The sequence below is a fragment of the Amphibalanus amphitrite genome, unplaced genomic scaffold (assembly GCF_019059575.1).
Source record: "Amphibalanus amphitrite isolate SeventyFive unplaced genomic scaffold, NRLGWU_Aamphi_draft 000327F_arrow, whole genome shotgun sequence".
NCBI lineage: Eukaryota > Metazoa > Arthropoda > Thecostraca > Balanomorpha > Balanidae > Amphibalanus > Amphibalanus amphitrite.
This window is the reverse complement of record NW_024881822.1, coordinates 27078-52257: the sequence shown is the minus strand read 5'-3', so window position 1 is coordinate 52257 and position 25180 is coordinate 27078. Positions and strand designations below refer to the sequence as shown.

The window sequence follows — 25180 nt, the reverse complement described above, 5'->3', positions numbered from 1 at the left end:
CACAGGGCTCAGAGGCAGCGTCATTCTGCGCAGTGCAAGAAAGAAAGAACATCTATGCGGCATTTTTTCGCCACTCTCATCAATAGTCACCTCTATGTTCGATCACAAAATATCGGTTATTTTCAGCTCTTTTCCGACAGCTGCGATTCAGTTTCCCGGACGTATAATTCCAGTTCGTGATGGTTGTGTGCGCATGAGTGAGCACCACAGCTGGTATTGATATTACCACCTGTCCCACTACCGACAGTCAATCGACACATCGACATTCCTCTGGCTCCATTTCCCCGGCACGCAACATCACCCGTTTGTCTGCAGCGGTGCTGTGCGTGCAGCACTCATCTACGGCTGTCTGTGGTGAACCAATAATCACCCCATCTCCAAACATCGTAGCCAAGCCATTTACGAGTTAGCCAGTCCATCTCCAATCACCCTAACCAGTCCATCTCCCAACACCATATAGCCAGGTCATATCCGACCGCCCTAACTAGTCCATCTCCAATCACCCTATAGCCAGTCCATCTCCAAACATCATAGTCAGTCCATCTACCAGCACTATAGGGCTGTTAAGTGTGACGTCACGGTTCCAACAGCTGACTGCGCTAATGCTGTAGAGATAGGGGATTATCTAGAAAGGTGTATTGTGGCGATTCAAAAATTGTCCGACCCTGATTTGGAATTTCTTTGGAAACTTAGATGGATGAATAACATTTCTGAAATTGATTTGCTTCAAGTTTCATCGAAATTTGGCTGAAAAAGCCCAAAGAAATGTGAGGCTACTAAATTCACAATGGTGTCAGCATTTGTGGCGCATATGTGACATTTGGTGAAAACCACGTGAAAACAATATTACGTTACGGACATTTGCACGTTTCTGGGCTGCAGGCTGTGTTTGACGTGTTTGGGCATGGTATGAGCTATCATGGCCTTCGTTAGTGTTGCAGCCATAGGTGATTTTTTTCAAACTATGTCCAGTGTGATTGAGAAGGGTGAAAGAGCATTGGATGGTGGCAAAATCCGATCCATTGCCCTGCAGGATGGCAAATACATTGTGGCTTCTGTTGAGGCCAGCATGAAGAAAAGGACCTATGATGTTCAAGTGAGTATTTCTTCATGCTTGTGATAGGCATTTGAAGTACTTTATGAAATCTGCTTTCATGAAATCGTGGCATGAATGTGGGAACAAAATTGCAACTGCAATTGAGAATGAGGTGAATGTGGCAAAAGTATTGAGTGAACATGACCAGAGTCCAGAGGTAATAATTACAGAAACATTTCATTATATATTTCCATTCGAGTCTACATACTCCATAGTTCTTTATATTATCCCCATGTGACAGGCATCTTGCATTATTTTACCTTAGCAAAAGCTGAATAGGAAAATTGAGATGCCACGGTAGCAGACGTAGCACGAGCTGCCATATGCCCCAGAATGCATTTTGCTAACCAAATCAAAACACCTAACCAAAGATACGTAAGCTGACCTACAATCTACTTCCTACAACCTACAACCTTCTCATTTTTGTGAACTTATTTTCATGATAAACATTTCATTTGAGTGAAACGTCCACTTTGATATTAATTGAATATGGTTTGAACTAATGTGTTAGAAAAATATCATGCAGGTATTTAATAAAAATCTGAATAAGGCTTGCTGATTACCTGCTGCAAAGGTGTAAATTGTTGTTATTCTGTGTTTCAGGTCACTGTCGAGAACAAGAAGCCAGTGGATGGAAGCTGCACATGCCCAAATGGTCAGCATCGGTGCTCCCACATGGCTGCCATCCTTCTGTATGCACAGAAGAACTGGTCGCAGACTGATCGGCAGTGTCAATGGAACCGAGGATCCAGCAACGCGACAATGTTGAAAGCAAAGGAGATGTTCCCCCAGGAAGACAGTTCTTTGCTGGTGAGCTCTGTCAAAGAGGACCAACTGGCATGGCTGTATGATCAGGTGAGGGAGCAGCCATGTGGGCTGGCATGGCTGTTGGCTCCAGAGTCTCAGCCTTCCCCAGAAGAGAAGGTACCAGACATCGACAGCATCCTAACTAGTGCTGAGTTTCATGCATCAGCTGACAAGTCCCACTTCCTTTTAGCAATGCTGTCTCTTTCAAAGGAAGAGATTGCAGAGGTGCAGAGGGTGACCAGTGGTCAGGTCAAAAACCCCAAGTGGTTTGTTGCTAGAAAGGGAAGGCTGACATCGAGCAACTTCGGCCTCGTCTTGAAGGCAATTGCCAGAGGAAGATACCCAAAGTCACTATTCAAAAGGCTCCTTGGTGGCTATGACCCATCCGGCAGTGCAGCAGTAAAATGGGGACGAACCCACGAAGCAGCTGCAAAGCGAGCGTATGAAAATCGCACTGGAAAAAAGGTGGAAGAGAATGGGATTTTTCTCTCTGAAGATGGTATGCTTGGAGCCTCTCCAGATGGTGTGATGGGGGACACACTCCTAGAGGTGAAGTGTCCGTGGACACACAGGTGTCGAACGATCCAGGAAGCCGTGCAAGCAGATGGAAAGTTTTTCTTGGACGAAAACCTGAATCTTAAAGAAGATCACGATTACTTCCACCAGGTACAGGGCCAGATGTGGTTAAGTGGCTTCACCAAGTGTGACTTTGTTGTCTGGACGACTCGTGACTTACACATCGTTACCATCGCCAGAAGCGATTCATGGACTGTAAACCTAGAACTCCTAAAACAGTTCTATAGGGTCCACATGGTGCCGAGCATCATCGGGTCCGCTTAACCTGCAGGGCTCATGCCTGCTGGGCGATATGAGATTTGCCACTGTGATGTAATGTGTGTCACTGTACAGGTGCGCGCCAGGCTGGTTGTCGTGTTTCACTTTCAAACGTCAAACTGTGTGTAATGTACAGGTGCGTAAGTAAATGTGTGTCACTGTACAGGTGCGCGCCAGGCTGGTTGTCGTGTTTCACTTTCAAACGTCAAACTGTGTGTAAATAATGCAAATAATAAACATACAAGTTTGTGGACAGTTTTATTGACAAGTAAATGTCGCGTACCACAGCGCACAGCTGAAACAATTTCCAGATTATCATACTTCCATGACAGCTATAACTCAAGAAGTGTTTCATCAGACAGTGAAGATATTAACATATCAAACAGTTCGCAAACCAGTTTAGGACAAAATGCACAGTTTCCCGCGATAGTACTCCGGGCGTTGGTGAGAAAAACACAGACAATGCTACTGACTTACTTCAATTGACAACTACGCAAACGTTGCATCTAACAGGGTGACACCACTAATAACGCGCAGTTTGCTACCCGGCTTAAGAGGACATGTTGCTAAGTTTCTCGTGGCTTATGATAGGGCTCTGGGCGGTGGTGAGGAAGGCACAGACACGAACTATATTGTCTATCATATTCCTATACTGGTGGGGTATGCCATCTAAAATGGTGTAATACTTCAGCCGCTGAATCGCGCGCTCAACGTGCACGCGGGCTTCGGCAACTTCCCTGTTGTGCATCACCTCTTGCTTGGTGAACTGAGGCTGAAATAGATACGCAGGTGTGTTGACGGTGACGCCATCAGGTACAATGTCCTTGATAGGAAAACCTTTGTCAGCCAGGATAAGGTCGCCTGTGGTTAGCTGCTCCAACAGGCCGCTAGTCTCCACGATGTGCTTGTCAGAGGCATTGCCGCCGTAAACGTCACTGACAAAGTTCACAGTGCCATTGGGTGCCACCCCAACCATGACCTTGAAGGTGTTGGCAGCTTTGTAAGCACTGTAGGTGCTTGAGCGGCCCTCACAGCTATCAGGTCGCTGAATCCTAATTTCTGTGCAATCAAGTGTCGTCCTGCAGTGCCTGAACTTCCTGAACGATGCTGGCATAGATTGAGAATTCTTTTCTCTACTAGGCATTCCCTTCCCAAAAATAGGCTTGAACAGAGCCTCAGCGAAGATGGACACAAATGTCCTGAAGACATTTGTAACGGTGGCTACACTCTTGTTAAATCTCACGCTTAGATCTGTGTGCCCAAAGTTGTGTCGCAGTTTCATCAACACCAGGAGAATTTGGTCCTCTAATGTCATCGTTGTGACCTTGAAGGTGTGGTATGTAAAATCACACATGCTCACATATGTGACTAGGGTTTCAAACATTGCTCTGCTCAAACTAGTATAGTAAGTTACTAGCTGTTCACTATGGCTAATCTGGTTGTAGCAGAACCTCTGCTGCTGATAAGCTGCTGCAGTTTCAAGTCGTTTGATATGCTGTTTGAGAAGCTCGTTCTCGGCAGACAACATGGCCTCACTATGCACAGGTGGTCCAAGGACAGCATCTTCCATTTCCACAGCTGCATCTTGTCTTCTGTTTCCAGGAGAAGAGTGATGGGGTCTGGTATCATCAGGCAAGTTGATCCGCTTCCCTTCATTCCATGGAAACCTCACTGGACCTGCTTTTTTGCCATTAGGGAAGTGCCACGAACAGATCCTTGTGTGTTCGGTAGGGGTGAAGTTCTCCCTCCTGCAACAGAAAAAAAGGGATTTCATGATGATTTAGATTAGGCATGCATGATTAGGATGACGCAAGTTACAAGCCCTTCAAGTAGAAAATATCCACAAAAACAGGTTCGTGCGATTGTTTCTGAAATGAAGCTTGTCAGTTTATTAATAATTTTCAATTTGAATGTTACAAAATGTAAATGTTTCAATGTTCATATCCAAAACATACAACAGACTTGGTAAATATATTTGTGCTATGACTACTGTTACTGCTATTTATGGAGTACCTACACACCATGCACAAGTGATTGACGATCAAGGCTCCGAGTTAACCTTGTGAATCATTCCGTAATGATGCCAAAAATAAATATTTTTCATTATCTGATATTATATACACTTTTATAGCTTTTATAGAAATAGTTAACAATAATTTGATGTTTTATTAAAAGGTAAGATGCCATATTTCCCTTGCATGATTTATGGAAAAGATTTATGATGGGATTTATGAAAGCTTGACGTGTAAAATATGCTGATTCTCAAAATTCTTACTAACCTTATCGCACGAATGTAGCGTTGACGGATCAGTTTGTTGCTGGGAAACCTGTAGAACGCATATTTGTTTTTGTCCCCTGACCGGTTCGTACAGCCTGGGACACAGCAATTCACCATCTCGATGTTCAAAGCTTAAAACAAGCGTGCGTCTTGTGATAGCTGACCTGAGGTCTGAGAAACACAATATATCTAATTAATAACCCACTCCAATTCACTACCTATTCACAGCTAGTACATTTGCCCATTGGTGCCCGTGTTATAAACGTAATGGCGCAATGTCTATTCTGCGCCAAAATCGCACAAGTTTTTTTAATTTAGCAGCCGTGCAAAAAAAATCATGTTTTTTGTGCAAATCAATGAATATAAATGCATTTAAGTCGACCAAAATGACAACTTAATACCATTTCCATTATTGAAACATGACATAACATCGGTAAACGTCCCCAAATTCTTGCATTTTAGTTATGAATCGTTTGGCCTATCTCTACAACATTAGCGCAGTCAGCTGTTGGAACCGTGACGTCATCACTTAACAGCCCTATAACCAGTCAATCTGCGAGCACTAAAAGCAGTCCATCTGCGAGCTAGTCTGTCCTCCGTCCTCCTCGAATTTCGGACGGGACTCGGTCGCCAGCCGCAGTGTCCGCGCGGCGCGCTGTTCCGTGAGGACGGGAGCTCCTCTCGCCCCATATGAACAGATGTCAAATGGCCCGCGAAAGCCGGGCGGCCCGTGTTTCCATTTGCTTTAATGTGATCTAAAGCAGACGGCCGGTCCCTGCGGGTCTGGCGGCGGCGGCGGCGGGCGGCCCAGCTGCGGGCGGCCAGCCCCGGGGGCGAGGGGACGCGCCCGTCTGCCGCGCCGCCCCGCAGCGCGCCGGCCCCGGATGCGGCTAATAATTCAGCGTTAGCCACGCGGCCAGTTTAGGGCGGCAGACAGTGACAATTTGTCTTCTCGGTCGCCGCGGTGCCATGGCGCTCGTGAGAGGAGCCGACGAGCGCTGCATGACAAAGCCGGCGGACGGACGGCGTAAAACATCCACGCCACGCCGGTAAATGGGCGGGCGGTGAGCACGGCTGCACGCCACACTGCATGGAGCGAATGGGAAATGGCAGCCGCCGGAGCCGCCACTCATTCCACGTAATCGCTGACTAATGGAAGCGCATGCAGCTGTTGGCATGCACATTGAGCGGTCTGAAAATATACATGAATGATGTGGCTTTCCCATCGTGTGTGGCATTCCCTAAATGTGACGCATTGTGAGTGTTTTGTCAAGTTGTAATTTCATGACGAATTTTGAATGAGAGATGAAATCATCGGTGGTTTCATACTGCGATACTCTTTGTCTTTATCTCTATAGGTGCACGCAACCTTATGTTTTGTTCAGCCCATTCTCAGCCTTCCAAAATGACCAATACCGAGTCACGAAAGCACTTTCAAAAGACATCACTCGGCCATTCCTCTCTCACCAGCAGTTCAGCCACACCCCGCCGTGGAAAAACAGCCCGCCGCGTGCCGCGCTCATCTCCAGTCGGCCACAGCTGATCAAACGACCTCGCTGCCAGGAGCGCCGCTGCTCGCCGCGCGCCGCCAACCGAGTCACGATCGTGGCGCACGGAGACACGTGGCGCAGCTGCCGGCCGCGCCACTTGGAAACGGCACGGGCGAGGCCACCGGCACAAAAAGCTGTTTTGTTTTTCCGAGCTGATGCGCCGTTTGGTGAGACGAGGGCTGAACTGTGAAAATCGGCGTGGCAGTTTCAGTGTCTGGGGTTTTGTCCGCACCTGCTGACGTAGTGATGAAGTGATGGCCAAGGTAGAACAACAGACTTTTATGGCGCCGACAGCAAAGAATGTGCTTATTTTTGTCAGCTGCCATGTTTGTTTTAGACAATGGCAAACAAAAGTGCGCTGGATCTGTTCACGGAAAATGCATTTCGATGGGCTGTTCCATTCAAACGATGGCTCATTATATAGCCAAACGTCCAGTAGACCGAATTGAAACGAAGGATGCACCCAAGTATGCCTCGTTGTTGCATGAAGATACCTAATTTGAGCCATTGACGCTTTCGGTCTAATATCGCGTGTTGCTGCTAATTCATACCAAAGAGCAATGCTACCTCAACCTTTTAGCACTACAACTTACATATAGCTAGTCTGCCCAATTTTGTTCTATAGCTGCGCAAAGTAACACAACATCTCAAATACTTTGACACCGATTTTATTTTCCCTCGAAAACTAGTTTCTATAGCACACAAAAACTGGGGAGCCACTCACTCGCTGAATGCCGTTATCGGGCCGTCATTTCGTTCGTTTTGGGCGCTCTATTCCACAGAGGCTTTCAGCGTTATATCTGCAGCTCTGGCGCTGGTGTTTGGCTGTTTGTGTGGGATAGAACCCAATCTACGAGTACAAACTCAGCCGAGCCCCAGATAAGAAATGAATGAGACTCATTTCGACAGATATTCCCATTGAGCTGAGGTGCCATAAATATGGCCAGAATTCGGAATCGTTGAGCTTTGGGGCCATTTCAACCTGAGTTATTAAACCAAGGCGCACCGTAATTTAGCAAATTGCGGCTCATTTCCGTTATATATTTTAGAATAAATCAAAAACGTTATTCATGCGTTGCTGTTGCCAAGCCGCGCAATGCAAACTTCTTATCTCACTTGCAAGGCCAGCCATACAGAACATTATGTGATGCTTACAACAGTACCCGGGTGGTAAATGAGGCTGTACGACGAGAACAAACAAGGCACAATGAAATGCTTATGCAAAAGAGTCTTGAGTTAGTCAAGTCACCATGGTTTTGACACTTTTTAATGTACATTTCTATACAGTAAAATAAAGATGCAAATGGGGAGACAGGCTTATGGGCAAAATCACTAGGCATTCTCAGCGAATCGGCGATATCCAAAAAGTGCTTGTTCACTTCAGTTCTGGACTACATATATAATATATGGTTAGTCTGATGAATAAAATGACGGTTAGTGCAACATACCTAATTACCGCTTATTAGGCTGACTACTCGTACAGTGAGGAATGCTTTTCATTGACGCCTGTTGGATCAAACTAAGAAAATCCGCTTATGTCAGGGCCGTCCACTCAAAACCACAATATCGCACTTACTGAGGTGATCCGAGGTAATTAAATCGAGCTTTGGGCCGTAGCGCCGGTGCCGACTGGGTCAGTCACCTGAGCGGCTCGTACTGCGCATGCGCGGGCTACCAGCTGGTCGGCTCAGCGGCTCGGTCGCTCGGTCGCCCGGCCCGGCGGTCGCTCGGCTCGACCACAGCTCCCTCGCCGGTCGGCGCCAGTCGCGTGAGAGCAGAGCTCGAGGAGGGGTGCGTGACGCTCCCCCTCACCGGTGTCTGTGCAGGTGGCCGGCCGCGCTGCGGGTGTGGAGGCCGCTGGAGCTGTGTGCTGTGTCGAGCTGTGACGGCCGTGCTGTGTTGAGTTGTGTGATGCGCGGGTCGCTGGGTGCCGGGCTGCGCGGCGCGGCCCGGAGCGAAAACGGTGACGTCTGCCGCCGCTGTGAAGGGCACATTCTGTGACGGGAGCTCGTCAGTGCAGCTCTGCAGCTCCTGTGTCTGTGTGAGCTCTCTGTGCTGGTTACCGAGGCACGAGCTGGGACGGGGTGGAGCGGAGCCCTCCCTGAGCGGCACAGGAGCCAGCCATGCAGGAGCGGAGCATAGACGACCGGCGGGCCGGCGACCGGGCTGTGGTGAGTGCGGAATGGTTAGGGCTGAAAAAAATAATTATATGACAGAGCGTAACATTCTACTTCAACGTTTGCAGGCATTTTAGAAAGCAGCTTTAAGACGATAGTAAAACCGCAAGGTGGGTATTAGTCACTGCGGTAGAATTAGGTAAAATCACTCACCAAATAAGGGCGTAATCCATCTGCGTTTACAAAGACTGATGATTCGACTCTATTATGCAGGGGAAACTAGACACCGATTCAACATAATCCGTATAACACGTTTAAATGTCATCAACCTGCGTGACCCGTTTGTCGCCATGTGCAAAGTTTTGCGGAAACGTTTCTTTGTCACTGTTGTACAGCGTGCATAGTAATTTACCGCATTTACTCAGGTGCCATTGCGTACCTGGATCAAACAGGCATGATAACGCTAGTGCTACTATCTCAATTGGCATTACCCATGGTGGTTTGAGAGTAAAATGGAACGAGTGAAAAAGTATAAGCGCCTACACTCTAACCTGCGCTGGCTAGTGCAACATGGGGGGAGGGGGTAATAAATGGCATTCGCTGCTTTGGCAATCCCTCAAGTATCGCACACCTTTCACAAATCTTCTCCCAAAAGCAGCTACTACGCTTCCACAAGTAAAAGCGACTCTCTTGAGAAATCAACTGTCGTACGCCTATTACGATGCGAAGAAGCCAGAATAATTAACGCTACTTTCCAGCGAATTCGTAGCCACTCGTGTGAGAGTGAGACCATCTAAATGAGAAGCGTGTTTGTGTGAGTTCAGGCTGACGGCTCGGCGTAAATTATCCGGCGAAGAAACATGAGCTAAGAATAGAAGCTGGAAAAAGTGAACAGATAATGCTTCGGGTGTACGATGGCTGTTTTGTTGGCGAATGAACCGTATTTAGGGTAACTCTGCTCAAACTTTTTTCTGTTGTCTAATTTTTTTACTGAGCTTTTGCATATTTTTCTAAAACTACCGATAACTCGTGTTTGTTTTTCTATAGAAACAATGCTAAAGAATATTGCTTTTTTGGCCAGCGAGCACAAACATTCGGTTATCGCAAAAATCTGTAAATGACATTTAAATGAAATCGAACAATCCTAACCTGCTCATTTTGTATATCTTTCCTATGCGGTTCAATCAAAATTCGTTTTTTTTCTGGAATGGACCGCTTCATTCGGAAAAGTTTTTGCGACAAGAATTAAATGTATAGGGCTCCATGCTTTTCACTATCTTGTACGAAAAATACAAGTCTGGAGCATGGACTATACGTCATTGAAAAGACGCCTTCCCGTATCACCAAGAAACGTATCATTATTCGAATTACCATTAGTGATATGTGGAGGTAGAGGGAACATTTGTCTTTATTAGAGTACGTACCTCAGAGCGATAAGTGCGAGTTATAATGTGGATGCAATTGCCCTTACTGTCATCGGTGGAGAACATAATGAGAACAAACGTAATTTGCGGCTAAGCAATGAGCTCAGAGGCAATTATGTCTTTGTGCAGGCATAGGCATCGTTCTGCGTCCACTGGAGCTATCGTTCAGAGTATGCATTATGTTCTACGTTATTTTGTGTAAGGTTATAAAAACATGACCTGTTTTGCTTAAAAGTTAGATGAATCAATTATCAATATCATATCAAATGTAAACTCCCATCAAAAAGCACCATGGTGAGACTCACTGAAACTCTACCCATGCACGCTGCACAGAGACTCAGGTAACCAGACACCTGTGCGCCTGTGCATGCGAGATATATCAGATCTTGCACTCGCCCCCGCTCCCGCTCGGTCTCCGCACCCTGCCACGTGCTAGCGTCCTCCAGCGCGGCCTCGCTCGGCCGGCCTGTCGAAACGGAGCCCCCAGGCGCGCCAGCGGCGACCGAAAAACAAACAACGCTGGAGACGCCCGTCCGTCGCAGCGGCCACGGGACCCGTCCCTCGGAATGGACCTCAACTGGGCTGCAAACAGACGGGCTGTCCAGGGACTGTCGGCAGTGACCGCCCGGCTGTCCGCAGAGACGCGGAATGTGGTGAGAGACCAGAAAAGATGCCAGAGAGACGCCGAGAGAGACGCTGGAGAGACGCCTGAGACATGAGGGAGGCATTAGAGAGACGCCTGAGAGACGCGCTGGAAGACAGGACTTTGCTCCTAGAAGAGGAAGACAGCACTCAGGAGCGAATGTTGGGAAACTCAGGAGACACAAGCGCTGTAGTTACCTAGTTTCCAGAGGCCCGCTGCAGCTGGTGCGGCGCATTGGCCGGCACGTGCCGCAGCGGAGAGGGAAAATGAAGCGTCGGAAAACACACGCCTGTCAGGTGGAATGGCGCACGTGCGAGGATGATTTTCTCAACAAAGAGCCGATGAGCAGAAGCTTTTAAGGTGACAGGTTCGCACAATCAGCCTTTGTTTGAAGTTGCTGTGAAAGCAAACAACTCAGAGGCAATCGGATTGTCCGAGCCGCGGGGCGGTAGAACTTCTGGTAAATGGCATGTGGCGAGACGGTTAGCTGTTACTTCAAACGGCATGAGGTTTGCATAACTGTGCAATCGTATAACCCGCGCGGGGCTGGGGTCTCCAGCCGAACGCGCGGGGCTGGGGGGGGGGTAAATTTTACCCCCCCCCCCTGTTATCTCCCGAACTGATGGTCCGATTTGGAAAATTCAAACGCCAATCGAAAGATCTCATCACGAACAACTAAAAACATGTACTTAATTTTAAGTTTGAGGTCAAGGTCAAGGTCAGGTCAAGGGTACAAATTGCAAGTTCCTACAGTATCGGCCTTGCACCGTAGTTGCCGAAGAATGGAGTCATGGACTGAGACTGATCGCCCAAAACGTGTTCTTAGGCTACCAAGACAATATTCGTTGCATACAATATCATTCAGAGGTCAAGGTCAAGGTCAGGTCAGGTCAGGTCAGGTCACCAAAAACAAAATATAGAAAAGGGCATAAGCGACACATGTTTTATGGGTCATTTTACTTATAGAATTCAATAGGCACACTCAATAAGTGATATGGACCACCTCTAGATGAATTTCAGGTCGAGGTCAGGTCAAGGTCAGGTCAAGTGAGGTCAAATTTTGAAGTTGGTTGTTAAGGCCTAAAAAGGTGTCTATCTGATGCAGTTTTTCACGGCGAATCGAATGGTGCTATTTTTGTTTCCGTACGAGGTTTAGAACTTCCAAAAAAGTCATTTTTCAAAAATTGTGTGTGTCGTGACGTCATACAATTTTGAATAACTCCCACATTTTTGAACCGATTCTTCTAAAACCTGGTATGTAGGTGCACATAGACCACTTCTCTGACATATATTCCGGTTTTTTCGATACACTCAAAATTTTGGATTTTATAGCTATTTTCCCAAAAAAAGTCAGTTTTTTGAAAAAAAAATTTGGGCCAAAATCATAAATTTTCAAAAAACCGAGATAGCCATTTGATAGACAAAGTAAAACTACGTATATCCTTTTTTGTTACGTCTTGATTCCTTTAAAAATGAAGATGTTAGCGGCGTTTGAACTTTTGCCGTTTTTGAGGCGAAAATGGCGAACATGACGTCACTAAAACGTCAATTTCTCAAAAATTTTCCGACGGATTTCGCTCAAATTTTCAGAGAACGTGTCAAATTGATGTAAGAAAAGGTACTGAAAGTTTGGCGGCGCTGCGCGCCGCCGTTTTTGAGATATTGCAAATATTCGCGAGGGGGGGTAAAATTTACCCCCCCAGCCCCGCGCGGGATAAGTTACTAAAATAACGTTATAATGATAGTCAGGAATAGTTGAGGCGCAACCGAAAACTAGGATATTTGCTTTTTCGTCTGTCCATAATTTTGTTAGAACGTTTTGCTTGGTTCTCAAAATTGTATCCGTAGGCAAAATAGAATGTCGCCTCATGTGTTGCAAGATATGGGGAAATGTCTAGAATCACAGAATATGTCCTCTCATCCTCTCATCCATCCCGACCTGAATATTGCATAGCGATTTCACTGGAAAACAATTCATCGTCATTCTTACATTTCAGTCTGGAGCAGCTGCTGGCGCTCTGTGCTGCTTTTAATGTCTGGTCTCAACATCACATGTCACTCGCAACTCCGAAATGTGGGTGGACATGTAATAGAACTGTCACATTTTTCTCTGAGACTGTAGTTAAAGGTAGTGTGCCACCTTTGAAAGATTTCCCATTTTATTTTTCCTAAGATAAGAAGCTTCTGTTTTTACCTAATATCGCAAAAAAAAATCAAAAATGGGCCTGGAATAGTGCCTTTTTCGCCTAAAAGTTTTTCGGTTTTTAGATATGTATAACAACTGTAGTGGGCTCACCTGCAAACAGGCGTCGGGCAACAATCGCGAATGCGGCGCACTTGTGACAATAAGCAAAGGTCATTATAGTGTTACGACCATACGACGTACGGGAATGAGTTATCAGCTGTCTAATCGTAGACAACACAATGTCGAGCCTTAAACTGTAAGCCCGTATTGGTATTGTTTCTTTTATTTGGCTGTCGAACATTATTTATGGTTTGAAATATGATTTTATGTAAAATAATTGATATGAAAAAGCCGTCTTATAAGTTATGACCCCATTTCACCACACGCAAGTGGCAGAAATGACAATGATCAGCTGACGCATTTTTCTTGGCCGAAGTCAGAGCGCGCGGCCCGACGCACCACGCGTATTTGGAAATTCCGACCTCGACGAGCATCAGAAGCCACCTAACAGGCGTGTTCGAAACCGCCGGAGATGATGATGAACGGGTTTATCGAAACTTGATTGGATGAGCCTATCGGTAATAGCGATTTCAGTGTGTGCATTTATTGTTCATAGTGGTGTGAAATGTGGTTGGGGTACGACCGACAACCCGTCGGGGCGAATTTCGCACTGGGGTACTCAAAATTTGAAGAATTTAAGACGTTTCCATGAGTTTTGAAGGTATGGATAAGTTCTAAAAATCCGGTTCTCCTTATCTGGGCCATTAACTCCATACGGTCCAAGAAAGCTGGCACACTACCTTTAAATCACATATCAAATGTGTGAGTCCTCTCATTAGTGCGTGAAATCGCCGTGCATTACGTCCCAACGACCCAATCACGCCGCGGGCAGCCGCGTGCTGTCTCTGGCCTGTCGAACTCCCGCCGCGGGTGCCGCCCCGCCTGGTGTGAATTGGCACGCACCTCACCGCCCGCCGATGTGGTCGTTAGTGTCTGTGATTACACACCGTGGGGAGTGCGTGATTTACTGTTCGCACCAGGCACCGGAACGCCGCACCGCTGCACCGTGCACCGTGCAGGTAGGACCGGCAGAGGTGCAGCCCGTCCGACCAGTAGGCGGGACAGGGCAGTGCGTCGGATAGTCTGTTCGTCTGTTCGTTTTGTCCACCTGCTTGCCGATCCGTTCCGTCCGTTCTTCCGTTCGTCTGTCCAACTTTTCCGCTCGTCCGTTCGTCCGTCCGTCGGTACCGTCTGTCCGTCTGCCCGTCCTTCGATTCATCCTTCCTTCTATCCGTCCGTTTGTCCACCCATCCACCCACCCACCCGCCTGTCTTTCTGTTCGTCTATCCCCCGTCTATCCGTCCGACTGTCTCTGTTCCGCCTGTTCGCCTGTCCACGCGGACGCCCGCTGTGGCCTCCCACGCGCGGCGCTACACCCATGTTACCACAGCTGCACTAAATTCTCACCTCGCACCTGCACATGTCGGCTCGGCTGCAGCGACCCAGTACCGCGGACAGTACAAGTCGAACAGCGTCCATTGTCCGTCGGCTCGGCCGCCGGGGCCTCGTGTGACTCCCCGGGCGAGGTCTTGCCGTTCCATTGATGTGGGAAGCAGCGTCTCCGCCAAAAGGCCCGCGGCTAGGGCGGCGACTGACAGATTGAGTGGGTTTAACTGCTAAAAGGCTGTGCACACTGCCGTGGTAGGTATGTCTTGAGCAACGGTATTGGATTTGATTTATGCTGTTTGGTCTTATTGTTCTGATAGAATTATAGCTTGCATGAGCATATTGGCGGGCTTACGTCTCCTTTATATAGTTTATCCTTTGCATCGGCATCAATATTAATTTATGCGCATTTGGGGAACATGGATCCGATCGCTTCCTGTCAGACCAATGAGAAAGAATGACCAGATTAGTATGCTGATAATATTGTTGAAATCCTTGCAGCCGTCGCAGCCACACGCCTGCTGTGGTTGTCCAGTAATTGACTGAGTGGAATCAGTGCACAATGAAACTGCAGTCCGTGGGTGTAGATGACTAAATTACCCTCCCACGCCGGGCGCCGTCCATCACTGCACGGCTGCACGGCTGCTGTCGGGTCCGTGTCGTGTCACCGCTCCGGTGGCCATTTCAGGCTGGCTATCTGTGGACGGCTGCCGCCGAGACCAGGCTGCAGGCCGAGTCATGTTTCAGACCGCGACACCGCTGCCTGTCAGCGACCGCTGGTCTGATTCACCTCATCGCGGTGTCGGGCGGGATAGGCGGGACTGCAAAGAGCCAGGGATAGGGCTGTGGATTACCCAGCCGGGACTGGGCCGTGGCCCAACGAACTTTGCTACTCTCAAGTCAGTAGCGGCGGAACACCCTCAAAGGGGGGCACTGCCGACTTTTGGTCCCATTCTTTCCATGCAACGCCCATAGGGCTAATGTTAAAATGCCAAAAGCAAAGGGGGGCCCGGTGCCCTCCCCGTTCCGCCGCCTATGTCTCAAGTGGACACAGCATCAGCGGCAAGTCGGTCGGGTACAGCAAATTACGTCAAGTACAGCAAAAACCGCCGTCACTGGACAGTGGACAGTCACAGAGGCGCCGCGTTCTGCTGGTCTCTCCTCGCTCCCCAGCTCCCAGCCACCTTATCTCGGTGAGATCTGGTGGAGAACGGGGACACACATATAGGGGAGACAGCCCTCCTTCTGAGTCCGCTCACCGCAGACAGTCACCGGCGCCGTAAAGGGTGTCGGACGCGAACCGGCCGGCGATTTATGACCACTATATCAGGTGGTCGGTCGTTCCGTTATTACACCGACTTGGGGCGGCGCAGAAACAAGCCAATCAGATCGGCCATCTCTGGGGGCGGCGGCAACGCGCTCAACTTTTAGCGATGCAGTAATTCCAGTCTGAGATGGCACATTGGACTCGCGGTGGAGGAGTCATTGAGCGGCGAGTGACGCCTCCCGCGGCTTCAAGTGACGTGCCGGGGCATAACTGATTCCGCTGGGGTGACGTAGGCTGTAAATGAAACTAAAATAGCCAGACACGTGTCGTGGAGGGCTTTGCAATCTCGCTGATGCGACGTCAAGAGTGCATGGCGCCATATGCGACGAGTTCATGCCTCTAGTTTTCAAGAATTTGTCGGCATTCACAGCTATCGTATATTGTCTGTCTGGAGCGCACTATGTTACCTCGTTACCTCGCCACCCAAGGTGCCACTACATGGCATTATTATGTATTGCGGCTCCCTAACCAGCACCTTGAGAACATTGCTTGCTTCTTGATTGGCTATTATTCTGCCGGCATCACCGGGCAGGCGGGTGGTTTTCCCCCAATTAATTTTATAATGAGCCACCCGATAATCCCCCGAGGAATGGTCGTGTTGGAGTTGTCTGCCGACAAAATGAGCACGGTGCAGCTGGCGGGCTGCGGGCCGTTAAACTTCATGGGCCGTCTATTCCAGGCGTGACCTCTTCGCTGCAGGACTCGTGCCTGGACGAATCTGCTGTCTCCTTCCATAGACGTGGTGTAGTGTTTTGTTGCAGTCGAGGGCCAGGCGCCTATCTTGTCTCTCCTGCAGGCTCGTCCAGCACTACTGCGACGTCTGTGTCGCCTGTCTCTGAGTGTCACGTCCATCTCAGGCCGTGACATCCAATGTCTATGTTATCCATCGATAACCGACACCGCTCTCCGTCTCCTGAAGAGATCGCCGTGATCCCTCTGAGACCGCGTTATCTGAGTCGCCTCATTCACTCCTCGCCGCCTCCGCCGCTGCCGCCGTCCGGCTGCCGCTACTTCTGGCGTTGTCTGTCTCTGTCGCTGACGGCTGTGATATTCATCAGCAGCCGGTGCCGCCACTCGAAGCGGTAGGAAAACGTGCGTGCCGCCCTCCGCTTCCCGGTTAGGTCGGCTCCTGATGGCGCCACGCCGAGTCTCGTCTGTCCACCGGTGTCGGATCACCTTTCCAGACAGTGGAGAGAGGATCTGACGGAGGGGAGGGAGACGGGGGAGAGAGGGCAGACTGGCAGACTCCGACCGGCCAGCCCCTCTGCGAGATCAGGGGAGAACTGAGAAGCCCGAGAAGACCCTCCCTCTCACACCGGGAGAGGAGGGCAGGTGACGGCTGACGGACTATTTCTGTACGAGACCAAGCGGCGGATGGTGAGAGGGGCGGGAGGGCGCAGCGCGAGCGGATCAGGTCAGCCCGGGTCACAGCCACTTCCGGACGGCTGGTGGGGGCGGCTGGCACGTCTGGGCCGCGCTGACACCACACCGGGACCGACTCCAGAGCGCCGCGACAGGACAGTGACGAATTGGACGGCAGAAACATTAGCGGACCGTCTGTCCCCGCGTGAGATGAATGGATGCCGTGCGGCGCGCTAATCCGCCAACTGAAGTTAGCTCAGTAACCTTCTCGCAGCTGATGATTTGTGAGAGTGACTAAGCAGCAACGTCTCTGACGTGTGAGACACTTGATTTATGCATAGAACGATGGTGGAAGAATAGAAATAGGAAGTGAAAGCTGCAGAGAGAACATTTGAACTTGCACACTTCTCTCAAATGGAAACCTGAGAGGTGCATTTGCGGTTAACAGGTAAAGCGTTTAATTACTAGGGGAGGGAAAATAAAGCGTAATATTATCAGGAGACAGTTCAAATTAAACTTGTGAGATCGAACAATGTAGCCTGTTCTCAACAGAGAGCCCACTCGCTACACACACTCTCCCACCTCTCTGGCCAGAAGAGGAACAGTTTTGGCCTAAAGCGGAGCGGCGCGTGTCGGCGCATGGCCGCTGCGTGCTATAGTCTCCCTTCCAGCCGCCTGTGCGGCGCTAATGTATTCACGACGAGCCGACACCGCTCTGTGGCAGTGCGTTTCGGCGAATATTTCGCACGGAAACGGCACCAAGTATGTGTGCGCTTATGGGAGCTGGAATTGGTCCGAGCTGGTCGCAAAATTGGACGTAGCAGATCTCACAGGCACTGAGTGGATCGTGTGGAACTGGGTTATGTGAATGCCGTGCTGTCTGTCCATGAATGTATAGAACGACGATAGATGCGTCTATAGCTGAAGCGATGTGACACTTGTCATGTAACTAGTTAGCTTGAATCGCACTAGCAAAGAAACCCAGCTGACCGTTGTAGTAAAAGTGACCATATTCAAGCACATGCATAAAAGCCACAAATAAACCAGCACTCTCACTCACTGTCGGGTAAGCATTAATCATATGAAAACCGCAGTACAGCCCACATCTGAATCACAGTGAGTCATGATCCAGCGATAAGTCCATTCAGATTGCAGCCCACTCACCTCACCCAGACGCTCTCCGTCACCGTCGCCTGTCACCGGGCCGTGTTTTTACAGCCGTAAAGCTGACCTATTACGCATAATCGGGGCGAATTTAGTGCGCTGTTTTGACGCACCAGTGGTGGATGCGTGGCCGATGGTGCACGGAATGCGCGAGCGGCGACGTTTTTTGGCGCGCCGTCCTCTTTTGCGCGCCGACTTACGAGGTCATTAGTATAGAAGTTTGACGTTAACTGTCTGCGCCGAGGCATCATCGCAGCGGTCGTATTTCTCGCAAATTGACAGTGACGGGCGATCGCTAGAGAGATGCGAGTGACGCCGGCGGCAACCGAGAAGAAGCTGGCGAGATAGCGTCGTCGTGTGGTAGAATATTTCCAGGTCCTGCAGAGCCAAAGATGTGGCACACAAAAACATGAGTCGTTGTTGAAACTTAACCTCACCAACACATCATAAGGTGCTGCATGAAGTCGAACGGTAACCCAGCGTAAGAAGGTATGCCTGTACGGCATGCCAATATACCAGCTGCTTACATTTGTATTTGTATTTTGTATTTATTCAGTTTATTGCCAACAGGACATATTCCCAATGATAGGCAAAGTCGAGTAGATAAAACACAAACAGTAAATAAATAAATATGCGTCACAACATTACAGATGGTCACTTGTCAGGCACCTGGCTAGTCGTGCGATAATCGTCGCCTTGCCGTCGCAGAACATATCAACGGTAGGGCAGCGTGCAAGAAAAACATTGGTGAGTCTGGGTAATCTACAAAACATGCCGTTTTTAATAGTATTCACTCTGGCGACAGGCTCGAAAAAAGCAGCACGGTAGCGAGTGCTTCTGGATGGTACACGAATAGAGAAACGGCCCAAAAGATACATCGAGTCACATCTACCCTGGATAATGTTATGTAAAAAGACAATGTCATGTTGCTGTCGACGAGATGCAAGCGTCTGCAGTTTAAACAAGTCCAACAGCGCATCATACGACAAATCCCTCGCTTGTCGTCCGGTCGCTGTGCGATGTGCTAACCATAAAAGGAACTTGTGCTGGACACGTTCTATTCTATCTAGGTGTGTACTCGCTGCTCCGGCCCATATCTGCGATCCATATTCTAAGATAGAGCGCACGTTGGCAGTGTACGCGGCCATAATAGCCTTCTCATTCAGGAGTCCGTTCTGTCTGTGACACAGCTGAAATGATCGCATAAGAACGCCTAACGCACGGCGGGCCTTGGAAACAACACTGTCGACATGTGGGGTAAAAGTTAGCTTACTATCTAACATAACACCGAGATCACGCATCGTGTCCAGCTTTTCTAAGACAGTCCCTCTAACTGTGTATACATATTGCACAGGATTTCGCTTTAGAGTGAGTGACATGGTTTTGACTTCGATGCATTCAGGGCCATTCAGGGCCATCTAGCGACATTCCTGTCGCTAGATGGCAATAGCAGTCGACGCCTATAGTTAGGCTGTACCGCATAACACATCAAACGCCTGTAGATAGGCTGTACCGTATGACGTGTCGGACGCTGAAATCTCGGTAGGCATTTGGTGGAACACAACGATTACTGTTTATCTGATCTTTGAACTTGAACCTATACCAATTGGTTTCGGGACTTCGGTGATTGTTTACGAGTTACGATCAAACACAGTTCACAATATTTTTTCTGGTCGACAGACAAATGCGTACCATTTTGAAATCCCTCCCTAACAAAGATAGCAGCCGACACCTCCCCTCTACAAATCCCCGCTCTCCAAATACGTGCGTGACCGTGTGGGCGGCCCGCCGTGTTTCCATAATGAAGAGGCCGGGCGGCCGAGGGCCGGAGCTGACAGCCCGATCTGTCCACCCCTCTGATGACCGGGTGTCGTGCTCGCCCCGCCGACACAGCTTTGTTAGCGGCCACGTACCGGCAGAAAACAGCGGCCATGCCCACCGGCGTATTGATTCGTCGTTACTCCGACCTTGGTTTGACGTGCGATACCTGCCTCGACTGCGGCGGATAATGGCTCCAAAGCGTTTTACGTTGAGCAGGGACTATGTGCTGTACCTAAATTGTTCACGGCCAGGGTTGTCCATTCTCATGTGTTTATGGCGCTATTAACGTCCGCATAGCCTGCATTCCTCGGTCCTCTAATGTTTCTCACACCCAGCCCTGGTGCAATTTTTATGGTTAACCTTCGACAAGTTCCTTATGTATACTGTAGACGTGTGTTGGTACTGCATGTGTGACATGTAACTTATGTAAAGTCAAAGTGTCAGTCAAATTGTTGTGCTGGTGCTTATCGTATAAGACACTCAACAGCTCGTAGGCTATTTGTTTTTATTTTTATTTTTTTTGCTGACTTACCTGCAACATTTGCTCTTTACTACCTACTAAATTTGTTCTGTGCAAATTGAAGTTCTGGTCTATGTATTGTTATCAATGATACCTATAGTATCACTGCATTTCACAAGGAACAGAGTTAATTTATTCAAATGACATCCAAATGCATTTCATTCCGTCTCATGTATCAGTATCGAAGTTCGACATGGCAACGGGTGCATTATTTCTCGAGACAGTAGGTTCAGTATTACACGCCTGTCTGCTGGCAATGTAGCGCCTTATCCCGGCCAGGCTGTGCGGACATAACCTTATCTCGAGCTTCGATTCCATTAGGGTAGCCAAGTTGAAATGGCAATGGCATTTCGTAGTCACAGGCGACCTTTAAATGACTTGAAACGCTGAAATGTGACTGGTGAAGTGCCATCTATCTCTCTGCAGGTGATATTTCACCAGACGGTGCATTAGATTCGCCCAAAGCCAATGAAGGACTGTCCCGAGGGAGATGAAGGTCTGATAGTACCCGAATATCTAATTCTGAAGTAAGGGACAGAAAAGTGTTATCATTGACGGCAAATAGAGAAAGGCGCAATCGTCTCTAAATAGCGTTTCCAAACATCATTACACTCATATGAATGTAAAGAACTTCAATGGGATCAAACAACGGACACTGAAGCGAAAGAAGCTAATAAAGGAAACACCAAACCCATTTGTGGTAGGTCCCAATGTGGCGCAGATGTCCCAATGCAGCTCTCTTCACCTCTTCACGGGCAAACAGTCGAAGTATTACTGAGACTGGGTAGTGGGCAACGTCTCGTACATTTGTGTTCGTCACTATAAAAACGGTGCGTAATGAACAATGATTGAATGATTGAATGAATTGTGAATGAATGCATGATACGCCCAATGTAGTTCCTGAACTCTGCGGAACCTTTAGCATCAACTGGGCTCATCTGAAGCTTTGATTAATCACCACGTTCGGCTTTTCGTGGAAACGTTGAATCAAGGACCCCAATTTGAAGCAGCTCTTCAGCCGACAAGTCTAAAGTTGAAATAGTCAGATGTTATTTCCTTTCCAGCTAAGCATGTAAAGGTCAACGTTCGTTCGCTTTATTGCGCCGAGACTTGAGAAAGTTTTATTTACTTAAGATAATTATTTAAGATTTGTCAAAAAGATGGCCTGACAGCACAAACATCAAACATCAACCGTGCCTTCTGTGACACAACTTCAACGCTGTCACAATATCTGACCTACGCCGTTCCGCTCTATGTGGAACCAAAGACATTTTGCCTGCGACAAAAGCAATAACAACGAACTTTAGTTCCGGGACTGGCTTCGTCTTATACCAACCGAATCACGCTCTTGCCGAGCGATGAATTGGGCGCCGCCTGTTAGTCGATGTGTTAACTACCTCACTCTGTGGTGCGAGTTTCAAACTGTGCAGATGCTACGCTGCACCTCGCTGCGCTAAAAAAATGTGCTGAATCAACCTCGTTTTCCGCTGCGCTTACATCGGTGCTGAGACAGCTCTTCTAACCGCTGATCTGACTACACAGCTAGACGATGGTCTCTGCTGGTGCTGACTGCATAAATGACCGTTGACCTGTATTTATCGCTTGTTTTATAACTGTTGGTCTATGTCTGACCTTATCGTTTTTGTCTGCATCTAGCCGTTGTTCTGTGACTGCTGCTGACTACGTTGCCTGGCCAGTGTCCTCTGTCTGTCGTTCCGTGGTTGCTGACCACCTATCTGACCGCCTGCCTGTGACTGCTGACCACTCATCTGACCATTGGTCTCTGTTCTTTTTCTCAGCTGGAAACGGCAGACGGTCGTCGGCTCTACGACCTGGTGGTTCGACCTCCGGCGGGCGGTGGTGGCGGCGGGGACGGAGAGCCTCCCTGTGACTGTGCCGGCCCGCCGCCGCCCCAGTTTCTCCTCCCCCCTCCGCCGGTGGACCCCAGCTGGGCGGCCGACGACGAGGACGTCTGTGATATCGTGGCCCCCTACCAGGTCTGCCGGGGTCTGACGGTACGTGATCGGTCCACCCGGACCACCCCAGGGGCACCGCTAACCCGACCCGGCACGCCGGTCACGTCCCGCCGTCAGCCGGAGACGAGTGTTATCCCACATCATCCGGCCGGCAGCAGACCACTATCCCACCGTTAGTCCGTCAGACAGCCGCTCTGATCCACAGACCAGTAGGAGCCTCCATCAGTCTGATACGCCCCGGTGTGACGGGTCGAACCGCCGCCCCCGCCCAGTAGCCGAGACCCGACACCTCCGCCCCCGCCCACAGGAGCGGGCGGCGCGTGCAGCCGCCCCCGCCCCCGTCTTCGACCTCGTCCGTCACCGGGCGCGGAAGGCGCCCGCTGTGCCGTATCAAAATACCCTGATTGATAGCGGAAAATCGGACCGGCGGTTGAAACAGCAGCGCCCAGCTGACAACAGAGAGCAATCTGATCTGTGATAGGGCCGATTTCAGGGCCATCGGCCGCTGTTGCGTAGTGTTGGGTGTCGGTGCGGAGGGCGGGCCAACCAGCAGAAGGGCGGACTAAGTGTTTTTCGACAGGTGTTAAAGGCCGTGCGGTGGTGTCATCGCTCGGTGATTTGGTGTACTAACAGCGGCCGGATCCGCCTCTGAGCCGTGCTGATCGGTAGTGAAAGAGGGAGGCCACCTGCCACTCGTGTGATACGGTGTGCTGATGGTGTCTGCTATGGGCCCCGAACGGCTTAAAGTTGGCTGAGTAGCGACCTTTTACAGGTCTTAAAAACTCGATGACTGTCATATCTGTCTGATTTGCGAAATTAGTTAAACCTTTCGAACAAAAACGGCTATCATCGGACATAGATTCGGGAAAAGTTCCCTATGAATCGTTTTCCATGAATGGACAGTGTAGTGGCATGAGGTAAATGAAATTCATAAACGACTCATACGATCACAAAATCCAAACAAAGATAAGTCAAAAATGCCAGCAATAGATAAAGCAGATAAATTGAAGGCGGGAATTTCTGCACATAGAGGAATCACATGTGTGTGTGTGTATTTTAGGGTCCTTTTTGTGCGTTATAGTGCCCTTATCTCTGTCTTATCTTGGTCTGTTCTCTATCTCCCCTCTCCCTTTCTCCTCTCCTGACTCTCAACTCATAGCGGCGACGCGGCTATGGAAGGTTAGGACCCTGCCCGGGCGCCACTGAACGTGACCGGAGCAAAGGGAGACGGGGGTCGGAGACAGATAAATCACCCCGCCGACAGACGCGGGGCAGACCCTGACCGGGGTGGTGCGAAGGGGAGTGTAGGAACGGGCGCGCCGCTGGCAGGAGAGCCGAGAGGCGCGAACGGCAGTCGTCGACTGCGACGGACGGCGAGCGGAGCAGAGAGTGGGCGAGAAGTGAGCTAAGGAATCCGTGCGGAGTGCCAACGGCTACGAGGATTATCCGATCACGCACTCCTTAACGCCGACATGGCCGCCGGCGAGTGGAGCGGAGAGCGAGCGAGAAGGGAGCCAGGGAAGCTGTGGGGAGTACCAACGGCTACAAGGATTCTATGGTCAGGCACACTAACGCCGGCACGGCAGGTGAGGCGTATCGAGCACGGCTCGGGGGTACGTACAGCGGAGTGCGGTTCCTTGGCGGCTACACCACGAGGATGGTTGCCCGGCGACTGACGCGGCGCCACCATGAGGATGGTTTCCCCGGCGACTGACGCGCATCTATTCAGAGGCATATTAAGCGCACACGCAATCGTAAAGGAAACCGGGGAGCCTGGTAGGCACGCTTTGAAGGGTCGTGCAACGCGGCACCCCAACCTGCGACGCGATACACACAAAACACCTGGTTCCGGCCACCCTACAACTCATGCACACACATCAGGTCCGCCGCCGACCCCTCGGCTACTCTGCAACTGCAATGCGTCCGACGCCCCGGCTACTCCGCACTGCACATACATCAGGCCCGCTGCCGACGCCTCGGCTACTCTGCAACTCACGCACATACATACTCATGCACATGCATCAGGTCCGCCGCCGACGCCTCGGCACGCACATACATCAGGTCCGCCGCCGACGCCTCGGCACGCACATGCATCAGGTCCGCCGCCGACGCCTCGGCACGCACATGCATCAGGTCCGCCGCCGACGCCTCGGCAACTCTGCAGTAGAGATGTCCTCGGATATAACTTTCGGTATACCGATACCATACTGGTACCAACTCGGTACTTGCTAATTGATTCCTAATGTGTTCGGTATTTTGTTGGTATAATGCACCTTAGGTTGGTACTTGGTTTGGTATCGGTATTCCGATTTTCCGTAGTCGACGTCCTACTCTGCACCGCACATACATCAGGTCCGCCGCCGACGCCTCGGCACCCACACGCATCAGGTCCGCCGCCGACGCCTCGGCTACTCTGCTGTAGAGATGTCCTCGGATACAAATTTCGGTATACCGATACCATAGTGATACCAACTCGGTACTTGGTATTTGATTCCTAATGTGTTCGGTATTTTGTTGGTATAATGCACCCTAGGTTGGTACTTGGTTTGGTATCGGTATTCCGATTTTCCGTAGTCGACGTCCTACTCGGCACCGCACATACATCAGGTCCGCCGCCGACGCCTCGGCAC

General features: G+C 49.7%; 2 protein-coding genes across 3 annotated transcripts in view; one reads left to right on the top strand and one right to left on the bottom strand.

Annotated features, from left to right (window-relative positions):
• Window positions 1-2982: 2982 nt before the first annotated feature.
• LOC122388593 lies at window positions 2983-5263 on the bottom strand. 2 transcript variants are annotated; one of them, XM_043379784.1, is made up of 2 exons: window positions 5017-5263; window positions 2983-4485 (listed from the first exon to the last, which is right to left on the bottom strand). In XM_043379784.1, the coding sequence occupies exons 1-2, from the start codon at window positions 5130-5132 to the stop codon at window positions 3288-3290; spliced, it is 1314 nt and encodes a 437-aa protein (XP_043235719.1). In that variant the 5' UTR covers window positions 5133-5263; the 3' UTR covers window positions 2983-3287. The 2 variants fall into 2 exon arrangements, with proteins under 2 accessions (XP_043235719.1, XP_043235720.1); XM_043379785.1 differs by having other exon boundaries at window positions 2989-4485; window positions 5130-5170.
• Window positions 5264-8292: 3029 nt separating this feature from the next.
• Window positions 8293-25180, top strand: part of LOC122388588 — a 31319-nt gene continuing 14431 nt past the window's right edge. The window contains exons 1-2 of the mRNA XM_043379776.1: window positions 8293-8736; window positions 22374-22589. Of these exons, the coding sequence (XP_043235711.1) occupies window positions 8689-8736; window positions 22374-22589 (264 nt within the window). The 5' untranslated portion in view covers window positions 8293-8688. The remainder of the gene's footprint in view (window positions 8737-22373; window positions 22590-25180) is intronic.